The sequence below is a fragment of the Delphinapterus leucas genome, chromosome 15 (assembly GCF_059928025.1).
Source record: "Delphinapterus leucas isolate spDelLeu-1000000601 "Yukka" chromosome 15, BTC_Dleu_Yukka2, whole genome shotgun sequence".
In the NCBI taxonomy this organism is placed as follows: domain Eukaryota; kingdom Metazoa; phylum Chordata; class Mammalia; order Artiodactyla; family Monodontidae; genus Delphinapterus; species Delphinapterus leucas.
This window is the reverse complement of record NC_143143.1, coordinates 35,341,619-35,363,572: the sequence shown is the minus strand read 5'-3', so window position 1 is coordinate 35,363,572 and position 21,954 is coordinate 35,341,619. Positions and strand designations below refer to the sequence as shown.

General features: G+C 41.0%; 1 protein-coding gene across 8 annotated transcripts in view; it reads left to right on the top strand.

Moving 5' to 3' along the window:
- The window catches only part of IFT38 (intraflagellar transport 38), a 64,637-nt gene that overhangs the window by 31,403 nt on the left and 11,280 nt on the right, over window positions 1-21,954 (top strand). For 5 of the 8 annotated variants that reach the window (XM_089896269.1, XM_089896267.1, XM_089896266.1 and 2 more), the window contains 6 exons: window positions 4,335-4,476; window positions 6,541-6,613; window positions 7,485-7,562; window positions 17,658-17,765; window positions 20,232-20,287; window positions 20,593-20,649. In XM_089896269.1, coding sequence (XP_089752395.1) covers window positions 4,335-4,476; window positions 6,541-6,613; window positions 7,485-7,562; window positions 17,658-17,765; window positions 20,232-20,287; window positions 20,593-20,649 — 514 coding nt within the window. The remainder of the gene's footprint in view (window positions 1-4,334; window positions 4,477-6,540; window positions 6,614-7,484; window positions 7,563-17,657; window positions 17,766-20,231; window positions 20,288-20,592; window positions 20,650-21,954) is intronic. The other 3 variants (XM_089896273.1, XM_089896272.1, XM_089896274.1) reach the window with 3 other exon arrangements.

Sequence of the window (21,954 nt, the reverse complement as noted above, 5' to 3'; positions counted from 1 at the left end):
TTTTATTTCTTTTTCTTCTCTGATTGCTGTGGCTAGGACTTCCAAAACTATGTTGAATAATAGTGGTGAGAGTGGACATCCTTGTCTTCTTGTTCCTGATCTTAGAGGAAATGCTTTCAGTTTTTCACTATTGAAATGATGTTTGCTGTGGGTTTGTTGTATATGGCCTTTATTATGTTGAGGTAGGTTCCCTCTATGCCCACTTTCTGGAGAGTTTTTATCATAAATGGGTGTTGAATTTTGTCAAAAGCTTTTTCTGCATCTATTGAGATGATCATATGGTTTTTCTTCTTCAGTTTGTTAATGTGTATCGCATTGATTGATTTGCATATATTGAAGAATCCTTGCATCCCTGAGATAAATCCCACTTGATCGCGGGGTATGATCCTTTTAATGTGTTGTTGGATTCTGTTTGCTAGTATTTTGTTGAGGATTTTTGCATCTATATTCATGAGTGATACTGGTCTGTAATTTTCTCTTTTTGTAGTATCTTTGTCTGGTTTTGGTATCAGGGTGATGGTTGCCTCAGAGAATGAGTTTGGAAGTGTTCCTTTCTCTGCAATTTTTTGGAAGAGTTTGAGAAAGATGGGTGTTAGCTCTTCTCTAAATGTTTGATAGAATTCACCTGTGAAGCCCTCTGGTCCTGGACTTTTGTTTGTTGGAAGATTTTTAATCACAGGTTCAATTTCGTTACTTGTGATTGGTCTGTTCATATTTTCTATTTCTTCCTGGTTCAGTCTTGGAAGGTTATACCTTTCTAAGAATTTGTCCATTTCTTCCAGGTTGTCCATTTTATTGGCGTGGAGTTGCTTGTAGTAGTCTCTTAGGATGCTTTGTATTTCTGTGGTGTCTGTTGTAACTTCTCCTTTTTCATATCTAATTTTATTGATTTGAGTCCTCTCCCTGTTTTTCTTGATGAGTCTGGCTAATGGTTTATCAATTTTGTTTATCTTCTCAAAGGACCAGCTTTTAGTTTTATTGATCTTTGCTATTGTTTTCTTTGTTTCTTTTTCATTTATACCTGCTCTGATCTTTATGATTTCTTTCCTTCTGCTAACTTTGGGTTTTGTTTGTTCTTCTTTCTCTAGTTCCTTTAGGTGTAAGGTTAGATTGTTTATTTGAGATGTTTGCTGTTTCTTGAGGTAAGGTTGTATAGCTATAAACTTCCCTCTTCGAACTGCTTATGCTGCATCCCATAGGTTTTGAATTGTCGTGTTTTCATTGTCCTTTGTCTCTAGGTATTTTTCGATTTCCTCTTTGATTTCTTCCGTGATCTCTTGGTTATTTAGTAACGTATTGTTTAGCCTCCATGTGTTTGTGTTTTTTACGTTTTCTTCCCTGTAGTTCATTTCTTTTTTTTTTTTTTTCACAGCTGTTCTAAGGTTTTTTTTTTTTTTAATTTATTAATTAATTTATTTTTGGCTATGTTGGGTCTGCGTTTCTGTGCGAGGGCTTTCTCTAGTTGCGGCAAGCGGGGGCCACTCTTCATCGTGGTGTGTGGGCCTCTCACTATCGCGGCCTCTCTTGTTGTGGAGCACACGCTCCAGATGTGCAGTCTCAGTAGTTGTGGCTCATGGGCCCAGTTGCTCCACGGCATGTGGGATCTTCCCAGACCAGGGCTCGAACCCGTGTCCCCTGCATTGGCAGGCAGGCTCAACCACTGCGCCACCAGGGAAGCCCCCTGTAATTCATTTCTAATCTCAGAGCGTTGTGGTCAGAAAAGATTCTTGATATTATTTCAATTTTCTTAAATTTACTGAGGCTTGATCTGTGACCCAAGATGTGATCTATCCTGGATAATGTTCCGTGCACACTTGAGAAGAAAGTGTAATCTGCTGTTTTTGTATGGAATGTCCTATAAATATCAATTAAATCTGTTTGGTCTATTGTGTCATTTAAAGCTTCTGTTTCCTTATGTATTTTCATTTTGGATGATCTGTCCATTGGTGTGAAGTGTTAAAGTCCCCCACTATAATTGTGGTACTGTCAATTTCGTGTTTTATAGCTGTTAGCAGTTGCCTTATGTATTGAGGTGCTCCTATGTTGGGTGCATATATATTTATAATTGTTATATCTTCTTCTTGGATTGATCCCTTGATCATTATGTAGTGTCCTTCCTAGTCTCTTGTAACATTCTTTATTTTAAAGTTTATTTTATCTGATATGAGTATTGCTACTCCAGCTTTCTTTTGATTTCCATTTGCATAGAATATCTTTTTCATCCCCTCACTTTCAATGTGTATGTGTCCCTAGGTCTGAAGTGGGTCTCTTGTAGACAGCTTATATGTGGGTCTTGTTTTTGTATCCATTCAGCAAGCCTGTGTCTTTTGGTTGGAGCATTTAATCCATTCACGTTTAAGGTAATTATTGATATGTATGTTCCTATGGCCATTTTCTTAATTCTTTTGCGTTTGTTTTTGTAGGTCCTTTTCTTCTCTTGTGTTTCCCACTTAGAGAAGTTTCTTTAGCGTTTGTTGTAGAGCTGGTTTGGTGGTGCTGAATTCTCTTAGCTTTTGGTTGTCTGTAAAGTTTTTGATTTCTCCATCGAATCTGAATGAGATCCTTGCCAGATAGAGTAATCTTGGTTGTAGCTTCTTCCCTTTCATCACTTTAAATATGTCATGCCACTCCTTTCTGGCTTGTAGAGTTTCTGCTGAGAAATCAGCTGTTAACCTTATGGGAGTTTTCTTGTATGTTATTTGTCTTTTTTCCCTTGCTGCTTTCAATAATTTTTCTTTGTCTTTAATTTTTGCCAATTTGATTACTGTGTGTCTCAGCGTGTTTCTCCTTAGGTTTGTCCTGTTTGGGACTCGCTGTGCTTCCTGGACTTGGGTGGCTATTTCCTTTCCCATGTTAGGGAAGTTTTCGACTGTAATCTCTTTAAATATTTCCTCTGGTCCTTTCTCTCTCTCTTCTCCTTCTGGGACCCCTGTAATGCAAATGTTGTTGTGTTTAATGTTGTCCCAGAGGTCTCTTAGGCTGTCTTCATTTCTTTTCATTCTTTTTTCTTTATTCTGTTTCATGGCAGTGAATTCCACCATTCTGTGTTCCAGGTCACTTATCCGTTCTTCTGCCTCAGTTGTTCTGCTATTGATTCCTTCTAGTCTAGTTTTCATTTCAGTTATTGTATTGTTCATCTCTGTTTGTTCTTTAATTCTTCTAGGTCTTTGACAAACATTTCTTGCCTCTTCCGATCTTTGCCTCCATTCTTTTTCCGAGGTCCTGGATCATCTTCACTATCATTCTGAATTATTTTTCTGGAAGGTTGCCTATCTCCACTTCATTTAGTTGTTTTTCTGGGGTTTTGTCTTGTTCCTTCATCTGGTACATAGCCCTCTGCCTTTTCATCTTGCCTATCTTTCTGTGAATGTGATTTTTGTTCCACAAGCCTCAGATCTTTTTAATAGAAAAATTTCTCTGTTTTCCTCTAGTCCAAAAGATTATAAATTATTTTCTAGTTTGTCTGTTTATGTTTTTATTTTTAAAATTTTGGGGGCTGTGCCGTGTGGCATGCGGGATCTTAGTTCCCTGACCCGGGATCAAACCCGTGCCCCCTGCATTGGGAGCTCGGAGTCTTAACCACTGGACTGCCTAGGAAGTCCCTATCTGTTTATATTTTTAAAAGAACAAAGTTTTCCCTTTAAGATCTATAATAAGAGAAAAAAATTCAAACCAATTGAAACAGGTTTTTATGCTGTGGTTTTATTTTTAAGTTTTATATTGTTTAAAAACTTAGCTTTAATTTGTAGCAACCTATATTTCTCTTTTTAGGGGACTGATTACATTTTGGAACATTCAGACAGAATATTATGCCCAGCTAAGATAATGCATGTATTTAATTTACTGATTTTTAGAGATGTGTATGATGTATGATTATTCTTTAACTCTGTATTGAAATATATGCCATATTGAGTGAGGAAAAAAGACCTCAGAGCTTCATTTGAGATAATATACTTAATGTTTGTTAAAAAGAAATACATTTCTGTATGTATCTATGCATAGAAAAGTCTGGAAGGATGTATGTCAAATATTAAGTGCTAATACCTAGTGATGGGATTATGAGTAATTTTAATTTTATTCTTAATACTTTCAGGATTATTTCTAGTTTTTACAAAGAGCATGTCTTAATTTTTGATTAAAAGTATCTTCATTTTGTGGGGAGGGAAGAGAAAAGGGGAAATTAGCTTTAGTTACAAGAATGAAGAACCTTCTCTAATTAAAGGCTTTCCAAAGAAAACCAGGACGGAATCTGGAGCTCTGAATACCAATTTCAAACTACTGTATTTTTGTATATTGATTAATCTTTCAGTTTTTATTTCATTTTTTTTTTCTAGGCCAGCCTTTATGGATGAATATGAGAAGACTGAGGATGAATTGCAAAAGCAGTATGACATTTATCTAGAGAAATTTCGAAATCTGGCTTATCTGGAACAGCAACTCGAGGATCATCACAGGATGGAGCAAGAGAGGTTTGAGGTGAGTGCTTAGTCCTTCTGTATGACTGTTTGTTCTGGTGTGTTACTTTGTACTTGTTGACATGCCAGTTTGTAAATATCACTGTGAAAAAAATATCAGGTGAATGTTTTTTCTTCCTGACCAGACTAAGGATTGCTCATGTGATTCTTCTGTTTTTCTGGTTGTGTAGCCTGGGCTCCGAGGTTGTCAAATCTTTGGTAGTAGGTTATCACCAGAGTTTGGTCAGTTAGGACTACAGACAGGGCGGGGACATGACCTGTGCAGTTGGCTACAGCTGCAAGCTTAGAAGGACCTGGGCTTGCTTTAATCCTCTGCTGTCACCGTTTTGAAATTCTTAGTAATTTTTAACTGCATTTTATTTTGCACTGAGTCCCACAAATTATGTAACATGTCTTGTGTACAGATCTTGCTTGGTCAGTTCACTTAAAGATTTTCAAGCTCTGGTTTATTGAATCACCCAGAGTAGCTTTTCAGAAACTACTTTATAAAGAAGAATTGTAGCTTATTGATTATTGTGGGAAATATGTATGACCTATAAACTGACCAGCTGTCTTTCAGGTTCCTTTCATCCCAATGTGTAAGGCCATTTAGGAAAGAGTATTTCAGATCCCAGCATCAGTTGATAAGTATGGAATCAGAGCAAAGGAAGTTGGACAAAGTTGCTGTCATTTTGAATTGCCCTTATCCCCTAGGGATGTTTCTGCTTAACCCTAAAATAGGCATTTGGAATCTATTTTCACAGTGAAACTGGTCTCCAGTCTCCCTTTCTCATGCTGTCCTTGACAGCTTTTGGTATAAAGGTTATCCTAGCCTTATTACAAACCTGGACATTTGAAGTAGGTGATGCTACTTTGTTGCCAAGAGGGCTGGCTGTAACTGACACCTTCAGGTGGACATGTTTATCTGGACGAGGAACCTGTTGCCACTCTTGCTGTAAGGCAGAGGCAGGTCATGGAGGAATGGAGGGTCCAGGACAGGCACGTTTTGAGGGCAATGAAAAGACCCTGGAGTTCTGGACATTCTAAACATTGGGTGTCTGGGAAAGAGCAGTAAAGAGACAGTGAAAATAAGCTGATCATTTTGTACTATTGTCTGGGCCACCCCTGGGCTCAGAGAACGTACCAAAGAACGTGCCTCAGGATGCGAGTGGGTGGCCCAGGTTACTTCTGAGGGGCGCCTTCCTGCCCACCCTCCCTTCAGCAAGTACCTACCCTCTTTTTCTTCTGTGCTCAACAGCTACTCCCCATGCTTCTAATACCTGGTCCCTCAAAATATCTCATGCATGAAACAGTGCTTCCTTTTTAACATTTAGAACAACAGCACATTTTTAAAAGCCAATTTCCTCTCCCATTCTCTCTTTTTCTAACTTTTTTTTTTCGGCCGCACCGCATGGCATGCGGGATCTTAGTTCCCCAATCAGGGATGGGACCCGCGCCCTCTGAAGTGGAAGTGCGGAGTCTTAACCACTGAACCACCACAAGGAAGTCCCTCCCATTCTCTTTTTTGACAATAATCAGGGCCACATTTTGTAACCTAACTCAAGTATTAGCTTTTTTTTATACCCTAGGAATTAAAACTAGTATTTCTTTCTTTCTTTTCCTATCTGATCACTCCTACCATTTAGCCCCTTTCAGGGTTAGAATTGTGCAGGGCAGGAAAATGATAAAATTCGTGCTTTATTTTAAGAGCAAGAGGCCCCGTAGTTGATGCATCTGTTCCTGTGTCCACATCCCACACAGGCACACGTGACGGGCATCTTGTTGTGTTGTCAGTTTTCTTCAGAGGCAGTGAGGTGTAGTGGGAGGAGCCTGGCTTTGGGGATCAGTGAGGCCCATTTTGGGCCAGTGGTGTCACTTCTGGGAGCCCCCCTTTTCATCGGGCTGCCAGAGTGATGACGGAGAGGGGGTGTTGAGTTTCTCACGCAGCGTTAGTTCTCTTCCCCTTCCTGTAGTTTAGTCTTTTTTGCTTCTATATCACAAATTTAACAGTACTTACATGGTAAAGAATAATAAAACAGTCCAGAAAGTGTCATTTCTTCTGGATCTTGTTTTTCCTGCTCCATAGGAAGCTGAAAACACTCTCCGTCTGATGCAGAACAAGCTAAAGGAGGAAGAAAAGCGACTGCTCAAGAGCAGAAGTAAGCCCACACTTTTTAAATGGACGTGCTTACTCTGGACTAGAGTTTTTAGCCTCGGAAAACTTACACACATATTTTATTTATTTTCAAAAGGCAATTTTCTCACAACTTTTATATCAGGTACCATTTTAATTCACTTAGGAGCTCAAGAGAATGTTTTAAATTACATAGCATTTAAAGTACATTTGGTTTTCGTGCCAACTGAAATACTGTTTTCCCCTGTTTAAATGATACAATTAGTTTGAGTTGCATATAATTATACAAGAAAATTTGCTCTTAGAGGTCTTGTAGGGTTCCTTATTTTAGGGCAAACTGAGGGAAAGCAAGTATTGTGATGCAGTACAAGTGTATACTTACTTGAAGGTAGTCCCCCCACTTCACACACACCTGTCATATGTCCCCCAGTAATCCAAAGTCGTTCATCTAGGCTCTCACCTGTAGAGAAATGGGAGTTACCTACTTGTGAGACCTAGATTCTGGGAAGAAATGTTCCCCATGACTGGGTAGCACACTTCATCCATGAACTTCACCAAGGTGTCAAGTCAGCCTTGGGAGCAGTAGCAGCACATGATCTTCATGCGGAATTGATGGCTTTGTCTCACAGAGTTACTTCTCTTGCTTGTTCCTCTTTTCTTGTGATGGTTTTTTCTCTCATGCTTGCGGGAAGTGTGCCTGTCCCAGCAGGTGTGCTCTCTCTCTGTGTTTTCCCTTTGTATCTCTTGCCTGTCATACTTGTTCTATGCCTCTCTCTCCTGAATGTCAGGAAACTCTGGAAGAAGAGTAGGGACTGCTGTGAAATTCTCTAGGGGCAAGTTTAGAAAATTCCAAGGGCCTCTCTAGCAAAAGCAGCCCCTCACCTTTATGGTTCCAGGTCAGCCAGGAGTGCCTGAAGCAGCCCTAAATGATAAGCCTGCATGGAGTTTATCCTCTTCCGAGAGGCCCAGCACAGGTAAGAGCCCGGTTGGTTGGCTGCATCCTGCTCTGCCCTGGACCAGCACATTAAGACCTTTCTCAGTGATCTTGCTTTATTCTTCTGAACTCATACTTTAATTTTGTGATCCATAGGTTTGGGATCTCATGAAGGACAGAGATTCTCATGAGTATGTGTGATTTAGTTTTTTTGGAAAAATAAGTTCCAGTTTAAACCAACTTAATGAAGGAAAGCTCTTAATTTAGTAATTTTTGAGCAAAGAAGTTAGGAAAATATTTACAAAGGACCATTCTCAGTTCTGTTTATCCTAAGCTTCTTAAGATGCCCTGTGCTTCTTTGCTTTTCTGCACATGTGGGAACATTGCCCAGAGTATTGGGATATAAAGGAGGAGAGATATAAAGGAAGACCTTCTGAACTTTTCTCCCATCTGTGAAAGACTCCTCTGAACAGAAAAATCTAATAGTACATAGATGTGAATCAGGGCAAGAATTAGCAAAATCCAAAAGCTGGAAGAGAGCATCTTGTTCAGGCCACTCTGCAGGTAGCTGATTCAACCCAGCAAAGCATTATCGAGTATCTGTTCTGGGTGCTAAGGACATACCAGTGGACAGCAGACAGGGATCCTTGCCTTAAACGATTTGATGTGCTAACGACATGCTGGGGGACAAACAATAAGCAAGCTGTTTGTGGAAGGTGAAAAATGCCATGGGGGAAAACTAGGAGCAGGTAAGGGGCAAAGGGAAGGTGTAATAGAATTGCAGTTTTAAAGAGGAGTCAGGGTAGGCCTCACCGGGAGATGCTGTTTAAACAAAGGCTAAATCAGTAGAGCTGGGGAGAAGGGAGCTATCAGATGGGTAAAGTCCCAGCCTTTCTGTGAGAAACTCAGTGAATTTTGCTGAGTGAGGAAAAGTATGAACACATGGGGCTGGAGCTGAGGCAGATGAGATGAGCTGGAAGGTGGGCCGTGTGCTTGAGGGGTTCACACTTGATGGAGACTGTCTTCTCTGTTAAGCAGGAGGTAAAGTCATCTCAGATTTCGCTTTGGGATTTGGAGTAAGAGGTTTGAGGAAGAGAAAGTTTGAGTAATTAGAGATGGGAGAGTGCCATAGGCCCCAGAGATTAAAAAGGCAAAGTGCTCTGTTGGGATGCCCTGTAATAAAAGTCAAGAGCAACTCTTCATCTTCCCACCATCCTTTTAAACCTCGTTGCTGGGGGTAAATTTATAACTGTATCCTCGGTAGGATTCAAGCACTGTAGCATTAGGAACTTAAAGAATCCTCTGAATTTATAAAATGACCCAGGAATTTCTAGAAAGCAACTGAGTAACCTTGCTGTGGTTCCATTTTTGTGGTGTAGTGGAGAGAAGATGTTCATGCATGTCATGCACATTTACCATGTGCCTACTGTGTGACGGGTGTTGTGCCAGTGCACAGTGATGGCAAAGGCGCTCAGGGATCTCCATGTCTAGAACTGCACCATCGGTACCTGGCCATGAGCTGGTGTTCTTGGAGCACTTGAAACGTGGCTAGTCCAAATCGAGATATGCTGTTTGTGGAGAATATACACCAGATTTTGAAGACTTACTATAAAAGTAGAGTAAAATTACTCATTAATACTTTTCTAAATGGGTTACTTTTTTTTGAATTTTATTTTATTTTTATACAGCAGGTTCTTATTAGCTATCCATTTTATACATATTAGTGTACATATGTCAATCCCAGTATCCCAGTTCATCACACCACCACCCCTCCCACCCGCCACGTTCCCCCCTTGGTGTCCATACGTTCTCTACATCTGTGTCTCAATTTCTGCCCTGCAAACTGGTTCATCTGCACCACTTTTCTAGGTTCCATATATATTCACTCTGTATGACAGTCTCTAGATCCATCCACGTCTCTACAAATGACTCAATTTCGTTCCTTTTCATGGCTGAGTAATATTCCATCGTATATATGTATCACATCTTCTTTAACCATTCGTCTGTCTATGGGCATTTAGGTTGCTTCTATGTCCTGGCTATTGTAAATAGTGCTGCAATGAACATTGGGATGCATGTGTCCTTTTGAATTATGGTTTTCTCTGGGTATATGCCCAGTAGTGGGAATGCTGGGTCATATGCTAATTCCATTTTTAGTTTTTTAAGGAACCCCTCCATACTGTTCTCCATAGTGGCTGTATCAATTTACATTCCCACCAACAGTGCAAGAGGGTTCCCTTTTCTCCACACCCCTTCCAGCATTTGTTGTTTGTAGATTTTCTGATGATGCCCAATCTAACTGGTGTGAGGTGATACCTCATTGTAGTTTTGATTTGCATTTCTCTAATAATTAGTGATGTTGAGCAGCTTTTCACATGCTTCTTGGCCATCTGTATGTCTTCTTTGGAGAAATGTCTATTTAGGCCTTCTGCCCATTTTTGGATTGGGTTGTTTGTTTTTTTAATACTGAGCTGCATGAACTGTTTATATATTTTGGAGATTAATCCTTTGTCCGTTGATTCATTTGCAAATATTTTGTCCCATTCTGAGGGTTGTCTTTTCATCTTGCTTGTAGTTTCCTTTCCTGTGCAAAAGCTTTTAAGTTTCATTAGGTCCCATTTGTTTATTTTTGTTTTTACTTCCATTACTCTAGGAGGTGGATCAAAAAAGATCTTGCCGTGATTTATGTCAAAGAGTGTTCTTCCTATGTTTTCCTCTAAGAGTTTTATAGTCTCCGGTCTTACATTTAGGTCTCTAATCCTTTTTGGGTTTATTTTTGTGTATGGTGTTAGGGAGTGTTCTAATTTCATTCTTTTACATGTAGCTGTCCAGTTTTCCCAGCACCACTTATTGAAGAGACTGTCTTTTCTCCATTGTATTTCCTTGCCTCCTTTGTCATAGATTAGTTGACCATAGGTGTGTGGGTTTATCTCTGGGCTTTCTGTCCAGTTCCATTGATCTATATTTCTGTTTTTGTGCCAGTACCATATTGTCTTGATTACTGTAGCTTTGTAGTATAGTCTGTAGTCAGGGAGTCTGATTCCTCCAGCTCCGTTTTTTCCCCTCAAGACTGCCTTGGCTATTCGGGGTCTATTGTGTCTCCATTACAAATTTTAAGGTATTTTGTTCTAGTTCTGTAAAAAATGCCATTGGTAATTTGATAGGGATTGCATTGAATCTGTAGATTGCTTTGGGTAGTATAGTCATTTTCACAATATTGATTCTTCCAATCCAAGAACATGGTATATCTCTCCATCTGTTGGTATCATCTTTCATCAGTGTCTTACAGTTTTCTGCATACAGGTGTTTCGTCTCCCTAGGTAGGTTTATTCCTAGATATTTTATTCTTCTTGTTGCAGTGGTAAATGGGAGTGTTTCCTTAATTTCTCTTTCAGATTTTTCATCATTAATGTATAGGAATGCAAAAGATTTCTGTGTATTAATTTTGTATCCTGCAACTTTACCAAATTCATTGATTAGCTCCAGTAGTTTTCTGGTAGCATCTTTAGGATTCTCTATGTATAGTATCATGTCATCTGGAAACAGTGACAGTTTTACTTTCTCTTTTCCAATTTGTATTCCTTTTATTTCTTTTTCTTCTCTGATTGCCGTGGCTAGGACTTCCAAAACTATGTTGAATAATAGTGGTGAGAGTGGACATCCTTGTCTTCTTGTTCCTGATCTTAGAGGAAATGCTTTCAGTTTTCACTATTGAAATGATGTTTGCTGTGGGTTTGTTGTATATGGCCTTTATTATGTTGAGGTAGGTTCCCTCTATGCCCACTTTCTGGAGAGTTTTTATCATAAATGGGTGTTGAATTTTGTCAAAAGCTTTTTCTGCATCTATTGAGATGATCATATGGTTTTTCTTCTTCAGTTTGTTAATGTGGTGTATCGCATTGATTGATTTGCATATATTGAAGAATCCTTGCATCCCTGAGATAAATCCCACTTGACCACAGTGTATGATCCTTTTAATGTGTTGTTGGATTCTGTTTGCTAGTATTTTGTTGAGGATTTTTGCATCTATATTCATGAGTGATATTGGTCTGTAATTTTCTTTTTTTGTAGTATCTTTGTCTGGTTTTGGTATCAGGGTGATGGTGGCCTCATAGAATGAGTTTGGGAGTGTTTCTTCCTCTGCAGTTTTTTGGAAGAGTTTGAGAAAGATGGGTGTTAGCTCTTCTCTAAATGTTTGATAGAATTCGCCTGTGAAGCCATCTGGTCCAGGGCTTTTGTTTGTTGGAAGATTTTTAATCACAGGTTCAATTTCGTTACTTGTGATTGGTCTGTTCATATTTTCTATTTCTTCCTGGTTCAGTCTTGGAAGGTTATACCTTTCTAAGAATTTGTCCATTTCTTCCAGGTTGTCCATTTTATTGGCGTGGAGTTGCTTGTAGTAGTCTCTTAGGATGCTTTGTATTTCTGCGGTGTCGTAACTTCTCCTTTTTCATATCTAATTTTATTGATTTGAGTCCTCTCCCTCTTTTTCTTGATGAGTCTGGCTAATGGTTTATCAACTTTGTTTATCTTCTCAAAGAACCAGCTTTTAGTTTTATTGATCTTTGCTATTGTTTTCTTTGTTTCTTTTTCATTTATACCTGCTCTGATCTTTATGATTTCTTTCCTTCTACTAACTTTGGGTTTTGTTTGTTCTTCTTTCTCTAGTTCCTTTAGGTGTAAGGTTAGATTGTTTATTTGAGATGTTTGCTGTTTCTTGAGGTAGGATTGTATTGCTATAAACTTCCCTCTCAGAACTGCTTTTGCTGCATACCATAGGTTTTGGATTGTCGTGTTTTCCTTGTCATTTGTCTCTAGGTATTTTTCAATTTCCTCTTTGATTTCTTCCGTGATCTCTTGGTTATTTAGTAACGTATTGTTTAACCTCCATGTGTTGTGTTCTTTACTTTTTTTCCCTGTGATTCATTTCTAATCTCATAACGTTGTGGTGAGAAAAGATGCTTGATATTATTTCAATTTTCTTAAATTTTCTGAGGCTTGGTTTGTGACCCAAGATATGATCTATCCTGGAGAATGTTCTGTGCACCCTTGAGAAGAAGGTGTAATCTGCTGCTTTTGGATGGAATGTCCTATAAATATCAATTAAATCTATCTGATCTATTGTGTCATTTAAGGCTTGTGTTTCCTTATTAATTTTCTGTCTGGATGATCTGTCCATTGGTGTAAGTGAGATGTTAAAGTCCCCCACTATTATTGTGTTACTCTCAGTTTCGTCTTTTATAGCTGTTAGCAGTTGCCTTATGTATTGAGGTGCTCCTATGTTATGTGCATATATATTTATAATTGTTATATCTTCTTCTTGGATTGATCCCTTGATCATTACGTAGTATCCTTCCTTGTCTCTTGTAACATTCTTTATGTTAAAGTTTATTTTACCTGATATGAGTATTGCTACCCCAGCTTTCTTTTGATATCCATTTGCATGGAATATCTTTTTCCATCCCCTCACTTTCAATCTGTATGTGTCCCTAGGTCTGAAGTGGGTCTTTTGTAGACAGCATATATTTGGGTCTTTTTTTGGTATCCTTTCAGCGAGCTTGTGTCTTTTGGTTGGAGCATTTAATCCATTCACTTTTAAGGTAATATTGATATGTATGTTCCTATGACCATTTTCTTAATTGCTTTGGGTTTGTTTTTGTAGGTCCTTTTCTTCTCTTGTGTTTCCCACTTAGAGAAGTTTCTTTAGCGTTTGTTGTAGAGCTGGTTTGGTGGTGCTGAATTCTCTTAGCTTTTGGTTGTCTGTAAAGCTTTTGATTTCTCCATCGAATCTGAATGAGATCCTTGCCGGGTAGAGTAATCTTGGTTGTAGTTTCTTCCCTTTCATCACTTTAAATATGTCATGCCACTCCTTTCTGGCTTGTAGAGTTTCTGCTGAGAAATCAGCTGTTAACGTTATGGGAGTTCCCCTGTATGTTATTTGTCGTTTTTTCCTCGCTGGTTTCAATAATTTTTCTGTGTCTTTAATTTTTGCCAGTTTGATTACTGTGTGTCTCAGCGTGTTTCTCCTTGGGTTTAAACTGTATGGGAATCTCTTCGCTTCCTAGACTTGGGTGGCTATTTCCTTTCCCATGTTAGGGAAGTTTTCGACTGTAATCTCTTTAAATATTTTCTCTGGTCCTTTCTCTCTCTCTTCTCCTTCTGGGACCCCTGTAATGTGAATATTGTTGCATTTAATATTGTCGCAGAGGTCTCTTAGGCTGTCTTCATTTCAATCTTTTTTCTTTATTCTGTTCCGCAGCAGTGAGTTCCACCATTCTGTCTTCAGGTCACTTATCCGTTCTTCTGCCTCAGTTATTCTGCTATTGATTCCTTCTAGTGTAGTTTTCATTTCAATTATTGTATTTTTCATCTCTGTTTGTTTGTTCTTTATTTCTTCTAGGTCTTTGTTAAACATTTCTTGCATCTTCTCAGTCTTTGCCTCCCTTCTGTTTCCACGGTCCTGGATCATACTGTTATTATTCTGAATTCTTTTTCTGGAAGGTTGCCTATCTCTACTTCATTTAGTTGTTTTTCTGGGGTTTTGTCTTGTTCCTTCATCTGGTACATAGCCCTCTGCCTTTTCATCTTGTCTATATTTCTGTGAATGTGGTTTTTGTTCCACAGGCTGCAGGGCTGTAGTTCTTCTTGCTTCTGCTGTCTGCCCTCTGGTGGATGAGGCTATCTCAGAGGCTTGTGCAAGTTTCCTGATGGGAGAGACTGGTGGTGGGTAGAGCTGGCTGTTGCTCTGGTAGGCAGAGCTCAGTAAAACTTTAATCCACTTGTGTGCTGATGGGTGGGGCTGGGTTCCCTCCCTGTTGGTTGTTTGGCCTGAGGTGACCCAACCCTGGAGCCTACCTGGGCTCTTTGGTGGGGCTAATGTCGGACTCTGGGAGGGCTCACACCAAGGAGTACTTCCCAGAACTTCTGCTGCCAGTGTCCTTGTCCTCACGGAGAGACACAGCCACCCCCCGCCTCTGCAGGAGACCCTCCAACACTAGCAGGTAGGTCTGGTTCAGTCTCCTATGGGGTCACTGCTCCTTTCCCTGGGTCCCGATGTGCACACTACTTTGTGTGTGCCCTCCAAGAGTGGAGTCTCTGTTTCCCCCAGTCCTGTCGAAGTCCTGCAATGAAATCTCGCTTGCCTTCAAAGTCTGATTCTCTGGGAATTCCTCCTCCCGTTGCTGTACTCACAGGTTGGGAAGCCTGACGTGGGGCTCAGAACCTTCACTCCAGTGGGTGGACTTCTGTGGTATCCGTGTTCTCCAGTTTGTGAGTCAACCACCCAGCAATTATGGGATTTGATTTTATTTTGTATATTTATTTTTGGCTCCATTGGGTGTTCGTTGCTGCGCACGGGGTCTCTCTAGTTGCGGTGAGCGGGGAGCTACTCTTCATTGTGGTGCGTGGGTTTCTCATTGCAGTGGCCTCTCTTGTCGCGGAGCACAGGCTCTAGGTGCACGGGCTCAGCATTTGTGGCTCGCGGGCTCTACAGCACAGGCTCAGTAGTTGTGGCGCACGGGCTTAGTTGCTCCGCAGCATGTGGAATCTTCCCGCACCAGGGCTTGAACCCGTGTCCCCTGCCTTGGCAGGTGGGTTCCTAACCACTGTGCCGCCAGGGAAGCCCCTGATTTTATTTTGATTGCATCCCTCCTACCATCTCACTGTGGCTTTTCCTTTGTCTTTGGATGTGGGGTATCTTTTTTGGTGAGTTCCTGTGTCTTCCTGTCGATGATTGTTCAGCAGTTAGTTGTGATTCCAGTGCTCTTGCAGGAGGGAGTGAGAGCACATCCTTCTACTCTGCCAACTTGAACCAGTCTCCTATTGGTTACTTATTAAATGACATTTTAGATATATTGGGTTAAATAAAACATTATTAAAATTAATTCACCTGTTTTTGCTTTAATGTAGTTAGTAGAAAATTTTAAATTGCATCTGGGGCTGGCATATTTCTATTGGACAGTGTTGATCTAAAAGGAGAAACTTACAAAGTTTAAGTTTAAGTGTGTATGAAGTATATTTCATTGTGTTTTTTTTTTTTTTTTTTTGCGGTTCGCGGGCCTCTCCCGTTGCGGAGCACAGGCTCCGGACGCGCAGGCCCAGCGGCCATGGCCCATGGGCCCAGCCGTTCCGCGGCATGTGGGATCCTCCCGGACTGGGGCACGAACCCGTGTCCCCTGCATTGACAGGCGGACTCTCAACCACTGCACCACCAGGGAAGCCCTTCATTGTGGTTTTGATTTGAATTTCTCTGATAGCCGATGAAATGGAGCATCTTTTCATCTGCTTATTGGCTGTCTGTATATCTTCTTTGGAGAGATCTATTCAAGCCCTTTGCAGATTTTTAAATTGGGTTTTCCTTTTATTGTTGACTTATATATTCTAGATACTAGACCGTTGTATATGATTTCTGATTTGCAAATATTTTCTGTCGTTCTCTGGACTGTCTTTTCACTTTCTTGATGCTGTCCTTTGCTGTACAAAGTTTTAATGAAGTACAGTTTATCAATTTTTTTCTTTGTTGCTTGTGCTTTTAGTGTCATATTTAAGAAACTGCTGAATTCAAGGTCACCAAGGTTTACCCCTCTGTTTTCCTTCTAGGAGTTTTATAGTTTTAACTCTTACATTTAAGTCTCTGACCCATTTTGAGTTAATTCTTGTATATTAACTCATTGTTTTGTGTGTGGCTGTCCATTTGTCCCAGCACTACTTTTTGGAAAGTCTATTATTTTCCTGTTGAATCATCCCGGCACCCTAGTTGGCCATCCTCATTTTAACGTGTCACTGACAACTCGGTGATTTCGGTGTCAGCGTGTATTAACTTTAGTTTACATGCTTGGTCCTCAGTCTATTGCTGTGACTTGTCAGAAGAAATCGTACTGAGCCCAAGGTACCTGTATTAATGTTGGTTTAAAATTCATGATATCATTTGCTTTATATTGCATGGGGTGAGGATTTAATGTCATAATTTTCCTGGAGGAAGTAAAAAGTGAACTAATCTGAAGAGTGATTTCACTTTGTGGTCATTAATTTGTGTTAATATCTAGTTAATATCTAATCACATTCTCTGTAACAGCTTTTATAAGGTGGTAGCTGTCAGCTCGATTGTACTGAAGTCCTTACAGGATGCCCTTATTGACACTTTCTCCAGCTCCCAGCTTTGCCCCTTCGTGCTGTAGAGCACAGCTCTTCTCTCCAGGGCTAAAGGAAGCAGGAAACTTTCCCTCAGTGCCCAGCTAGATGCAGCTGCCATTTCATTACTCTCTTACAGCAGGAGTTACGCAAAGCATTTTTGTAGATGAACAATTACTCTACTTCCAAACTGTCTTAAGAGTCAGTGATGAGAACAGCAACTGCATTCTTCCAGTTCCATCCTTCTAAAACCTCTGTCACTCTCTGGGCACAGAGCAGTTGGGCTGGGCAGTGAAAGTTTTTTCTCCCCACTGTGGAAACTCTCCTTTTGTAGGTTTACATTAGGAAATGTTCAACCTGCACAAGACTCCAGAGGAGTATTTAAGAAATTAATGTAAAAGCCTGTTGCACTGAGAATGACCTTTCTTTACCTTTATAATGAGTTTTCTCCAGTAAGGAATATCACGAGCACCAATTTTCGTTGCCAGTCACCAGGTAGCTATCTTTCCCAGGCAGCCCAAACAGGCCCTTCCTGGCCCATCTCCCTCTTGCCTCCAGGCTTGTTCTGGTGCAGTTGCTGACCATTTGAGTGGGCTCCACTTCCCTCGTGTTATCTTCAAGGAGCTTGAGTTCTGGTAACATGGCCTAAGACTGAACAGAGAATGATTTTTTTCCCCCAACTAGCGAAGAACTCCCAGCTACCTTGACAGCTGGCTAGTCAAATTTTTAGTTTTACATACTGGAATAATGTTTCTAACTGATATAACTGACCCACTTTTTTCTTGCTTTGGAAAATTGTTTATAAAAAAAACTAGCCTATGGTTGTTTGCATTAACTCTTCACTAAGTATCTACAGGCAACTCCCAAGAGCCTTGTAAAATCAAATGCATCAAAAGAAAGGCTCAGAAGCACAGATGGCTTTTGACAAGAGCCTTACTGGACAGAAGCTGTTTTAGAGGCAATGACGGAGCTGCCCGTTTGTTTTGCCTACTTGTGTCGCTGCCAGGTAATGATGACTCCGACATTGACATCCAGGAGGACGATGAATCCGACAGTGAACTAGAAGAGAGACGGCTGTCCAAGCCACGGACAGCCATGGAGGCGCTCTTGCAAGGTACCACAGTGGCTCTTGCTTGCCCTCCGCCCCATGCCCTGTCACAGGAAATGGCGGCCGGGATTGGGTCAGGGCTGCTTGGTTTCGAGGCCCGTAAGCACACTGCCCTGTTGTTTATCAGGATTTGGCTCTTAAACTGGTCAGTGGTCATCTTTGCTGCTAATACTCTTACCTTTGGCCCCAAGAATAACCAGTCTTATTTATGGTTTGGTACTTCTCACAGAGGCCACATAACACACTGCCTCTGCTGATCAGCTGAATTCTGCCCGTTTTGGGTCCAAACTGCTCTCAGTGCAGTTACATCCCTTATGGTCAGAGAATTAATGCACAAATAAGGGACTTACATGAGCGTCTGTGCTGTTAAAAAAAAGTTCTTCTGGGAATTCCCTGGCGGTCCAGTAGTTAGGACTGTGTGCTCCCACTGCAGGGGGCACAGGTTTGATCCCTGGCCAAGGAACTAAGATCCCTCATGCTGTGAGGTGTGGCCAAAAAAAGGTTCTTTTAGTTTCTACCTTCTTACTGCAAAAGATTCAAGCAATAACATATGTGGAGCAAATGTGGGTGCTCCCCTGGGGTCTTCCTCATGTCCCACACCCTCACCTACAGGGGTCATGGCCAGTGGCTTGGGGTGTGTCCTTCCAAATTACCTTTCCACACATTTACAAGTGTGCGCTCGTGAGTGCGCGCACACACACACACTCAGATGTGGACACAAAGATCACCCGAAACATTTTTTAACCTAAATGGGACCAGATTGTGTGTGGTTCTGTACTTGCTTTTTAAAATTATTATTAAATATACTGGAACCTTTTCCATGTCAGTAAAATATAAATCTGCTTCATTCTTTCTGACAGCTGCATAGTATTCCATCCTGTGGCTGTACCCATAATTTATTTGGGCATTCCATATTGATATATATTTAAGTATTTCCACTCTTTCCTTTGTATGTACATCTTTCCGCATATGTGCTAGTGTTTTTTTAGGTTGCATCATTAAAAATGGAATTCTTAGGTCAAAGGTTATATAAATTGTTATTTTGATAGATACTAAATTGCCCTGTATTTGCCTATAAAGCATTTCTACTACCTGTTAATTTTTGGAACAAAATTGCATTTTTATGTATATAATACTTTTAAGTCGTAAATCATCTTTATTGTTTTATATTAACTTCTATATTAACTGCTTTCTCTTATAGGCTCAGCTATTTTTATTTATTACATTTCATTTTTTTATAGGATAATTAGATGCTCTGATTCCTTTCTCTTCCTTTTATTTTTTAAGAGCTTCATGATATAAATAGAGGTTAGAGGTTATGACTCCCATTCTGCAGATGGGGGCCAAGGCTCTAAAAAGGTATGGAATTGGCTAATAGAACATAGTAAGGGCACTGGTTTCCTAAATTCTCCTGCTGACCACTCAGCCTGCAGAAGTAAAATCACAGGGTTCGTTTCCAAAAACTACAAATAAGTTCTTCAAACAACACAAGAGTTGCATTTTATCTGACCAAGGGAGCGTGTCCATAAACAGCTCTTGATGGCCATCTCCAGGCCTGCCCTGAATGAGCTCCTCTGAGCTGCCTTCGCTGCCTTTCTTCTGAGGCCTGGCCCTGGCGTCACCGGTGGCCGTTTTTCAGCCTTCGGGTATGTGCAGCTCTCTGCCTTCACCCAGCAAGGATGGCTCTTGAGTTTTTGCAGAAGTCTCATCTAGAAAACATTGACTTCCAGAGGAAGAGGGGAGAATCACTTAGATAATGATGGTGTTTTGAAGGATAAATTAATGTGATACTTAAATTTTTTTTGCTGTTTGGAGCTCAGACATAGATCCAAGTACAAGTGACACTGGCCCATAAAAGGAGAATATATTTCTTTTTTCAACAGAGAGCACATCTATTCTATTGCATGTATACTAATAATGGGATTCAGTGATTTTTACCTAAAATATTTACAGGATGCATATTTATTTTTCTGATTTATGATTTGTGCTTATATTTTAATGCCCTTTTCCTCTTTTTCAAAGTGGAAATGCAGAAAATCTATTACTATCACAGTTCTGATTAGCTGGATGCTACTTAAGTCAGTTTTTTGTTTTTATTTTTTTTTAAGTATTTATTTACTTATTTTATGTATTTGGCTGTGCCGGGTCTTAGTTGCAGCACGTGGGATCATCGTTGCCTCGTATGGGATCTTTATTTGTGGCATGCAGGATCTTTAGTTTTGGCATGCATGTGGGATCTAGTTCCCTGACCAGGGATTGAACCCAGGCCCCCTGCACTGGGAGCGTGGAACCTTAACCACTGGACCACCAGGAAAGTACCTACTTAAGTCCGTTTTTTTTTTTCTTAAGTCAGTTTTTTAATGTGATTCTTCTTTTTCCCAGTTTTCTAAAGGAAAGCAAATCTTGAAGGCCGTTTCCTGTCCTGTATCCTACAAGGTTTTCATACTCTCTTCATGCTTTTGTTCTCCTCAGGACGACCCAGCAAACGCGTCGTGGGCACAATGCAAGGTGGAGACTCGGATGACGATGTGAGTCCCGACCAGCTCCCTGAGCTGTCCTGGTCTTGGCCGTCTTGGGCCAGCCTCGTAGGCTAGTTTGGCCGAGAAGCTAAGTGTATCTGACCAGCTAAGTGTATCTAAGCTAAGTGTATCTGACCACGAGGTGCTGCTTCTCAGCCCGGCCCTTTGCTGGGTTTGTGGCAGAGTTCGACCTCCCAAGGAGCTAGACTCTCTTCTTTGCTAGTTGTTGGCTCATTTCTTTTCTTTTCAAATGAACGTGCTTGCCCTACTTTTTTTTTTCTTCTCATTGTTCTTTCCATTCTCGCTTTCCAAAGATGGAAGCAGCACCAGCTCTCTTAGGTAAATGCAAGACTTCCAGCTCCAAGAAACAGGTTGGTTTTCTTTTTCACCTCCATTTGTGTGTGTGTGAGCCAGTTACGGTCAGCAGAGAGCCTTCCCCAAGAGTGATGCCTTGTGTCTGGGGCAAGAAGCCACTCACATGGGTTCCACAGTGAGTGGTGAAGTTACCTAGAGGTCCCTGTGTTAATGAGGAGGCGGGGTGAACACTGAGCCAAGAGACAAGGAAGGTTATCAGGCCCCTGAACTGTAACCTAGAAGAGAAGGGATTCTGCTGAGGGCTGGGATCAAGACCAGGCTTTTCTTCAGCTCCATTCTGGGGAGGGAACCTGAAAGGCAGGCTCTCTCGAGACCAGGGCCCGGAGTGTGACATCAGGTTGCTGATGCCTTGAGCACTGTTGAGTGGATAACTGACTGGGAAACCAATGGAATGGGGAACCAAGGCATCCTTGCTGGGGTCCAGTTATTGGGGCCGCACTGTCCATCGATCTGGGCGTGCCTTCTTTGTTGAGTCCCTGGCAGGGCTGTGAGGCCCAAGAGGCAAAGGTGACTGGACTGATGGAGATCACAGACTTCCCATCAGGCTGAATGCCATGTGTGTTTGGAGCACGGCCCTAGTGCATGCACATAGCGTGGGCTGATATTCTTGTACAAACAGTTCCATTTATTAGGTACCAATGGTGAATACTTTTAGAGAAATTCACAGGAGGGGAGAGGTCACTCAGATTTGCTGGGCAAGATGCACAGAGAAGATAGGGCCTTGAATTCATAGAAGACAGTCTGTAGAGAAGCAGAGAGACTACCTCCAAAATTTTTTTAACAAAGTAGGGGATGGATGGCTAAATAGCTTCTATCCATCCATTTTACCCATCTGAGACAGAATTAGGGAAAGTCTGGTGTGGAAACTCATGACACTGGCCTCTTATGATTTGCTTGATCATTTGTATAGCTTTCTACTTTTCTGAGTAAATGCCTTATTTGTAGCTTAAAACGTCCTCTGTGCCTGTTGCCCCTTATTTATCTCAAGGAGGCTGTTTCCACACATCCCCCTGGGCATAGGGGCTTGTCCTTCACCTGTTCACTCATTCACTTGCCAGGTCCTTGTTGAGTGCCTGTTACGTACCAGGCACTGTTAGGGGTTAGGGGAATACAGCAGTGAACAGAACAAAGCCCCTGCCTTCTTGAGGCTTACATTCCAACGGTCATCAAGCAGATACATCAGGGGTCATGGTGATAAGAAAAATAAAGCAGGTTCAGGGGACAGAGTGACAGGGATGAGGGAGGAGGTCGATGTCTTCTGATTGGTCAGGGAAGGTCTCTGATTAGGTGACATTGGGCAG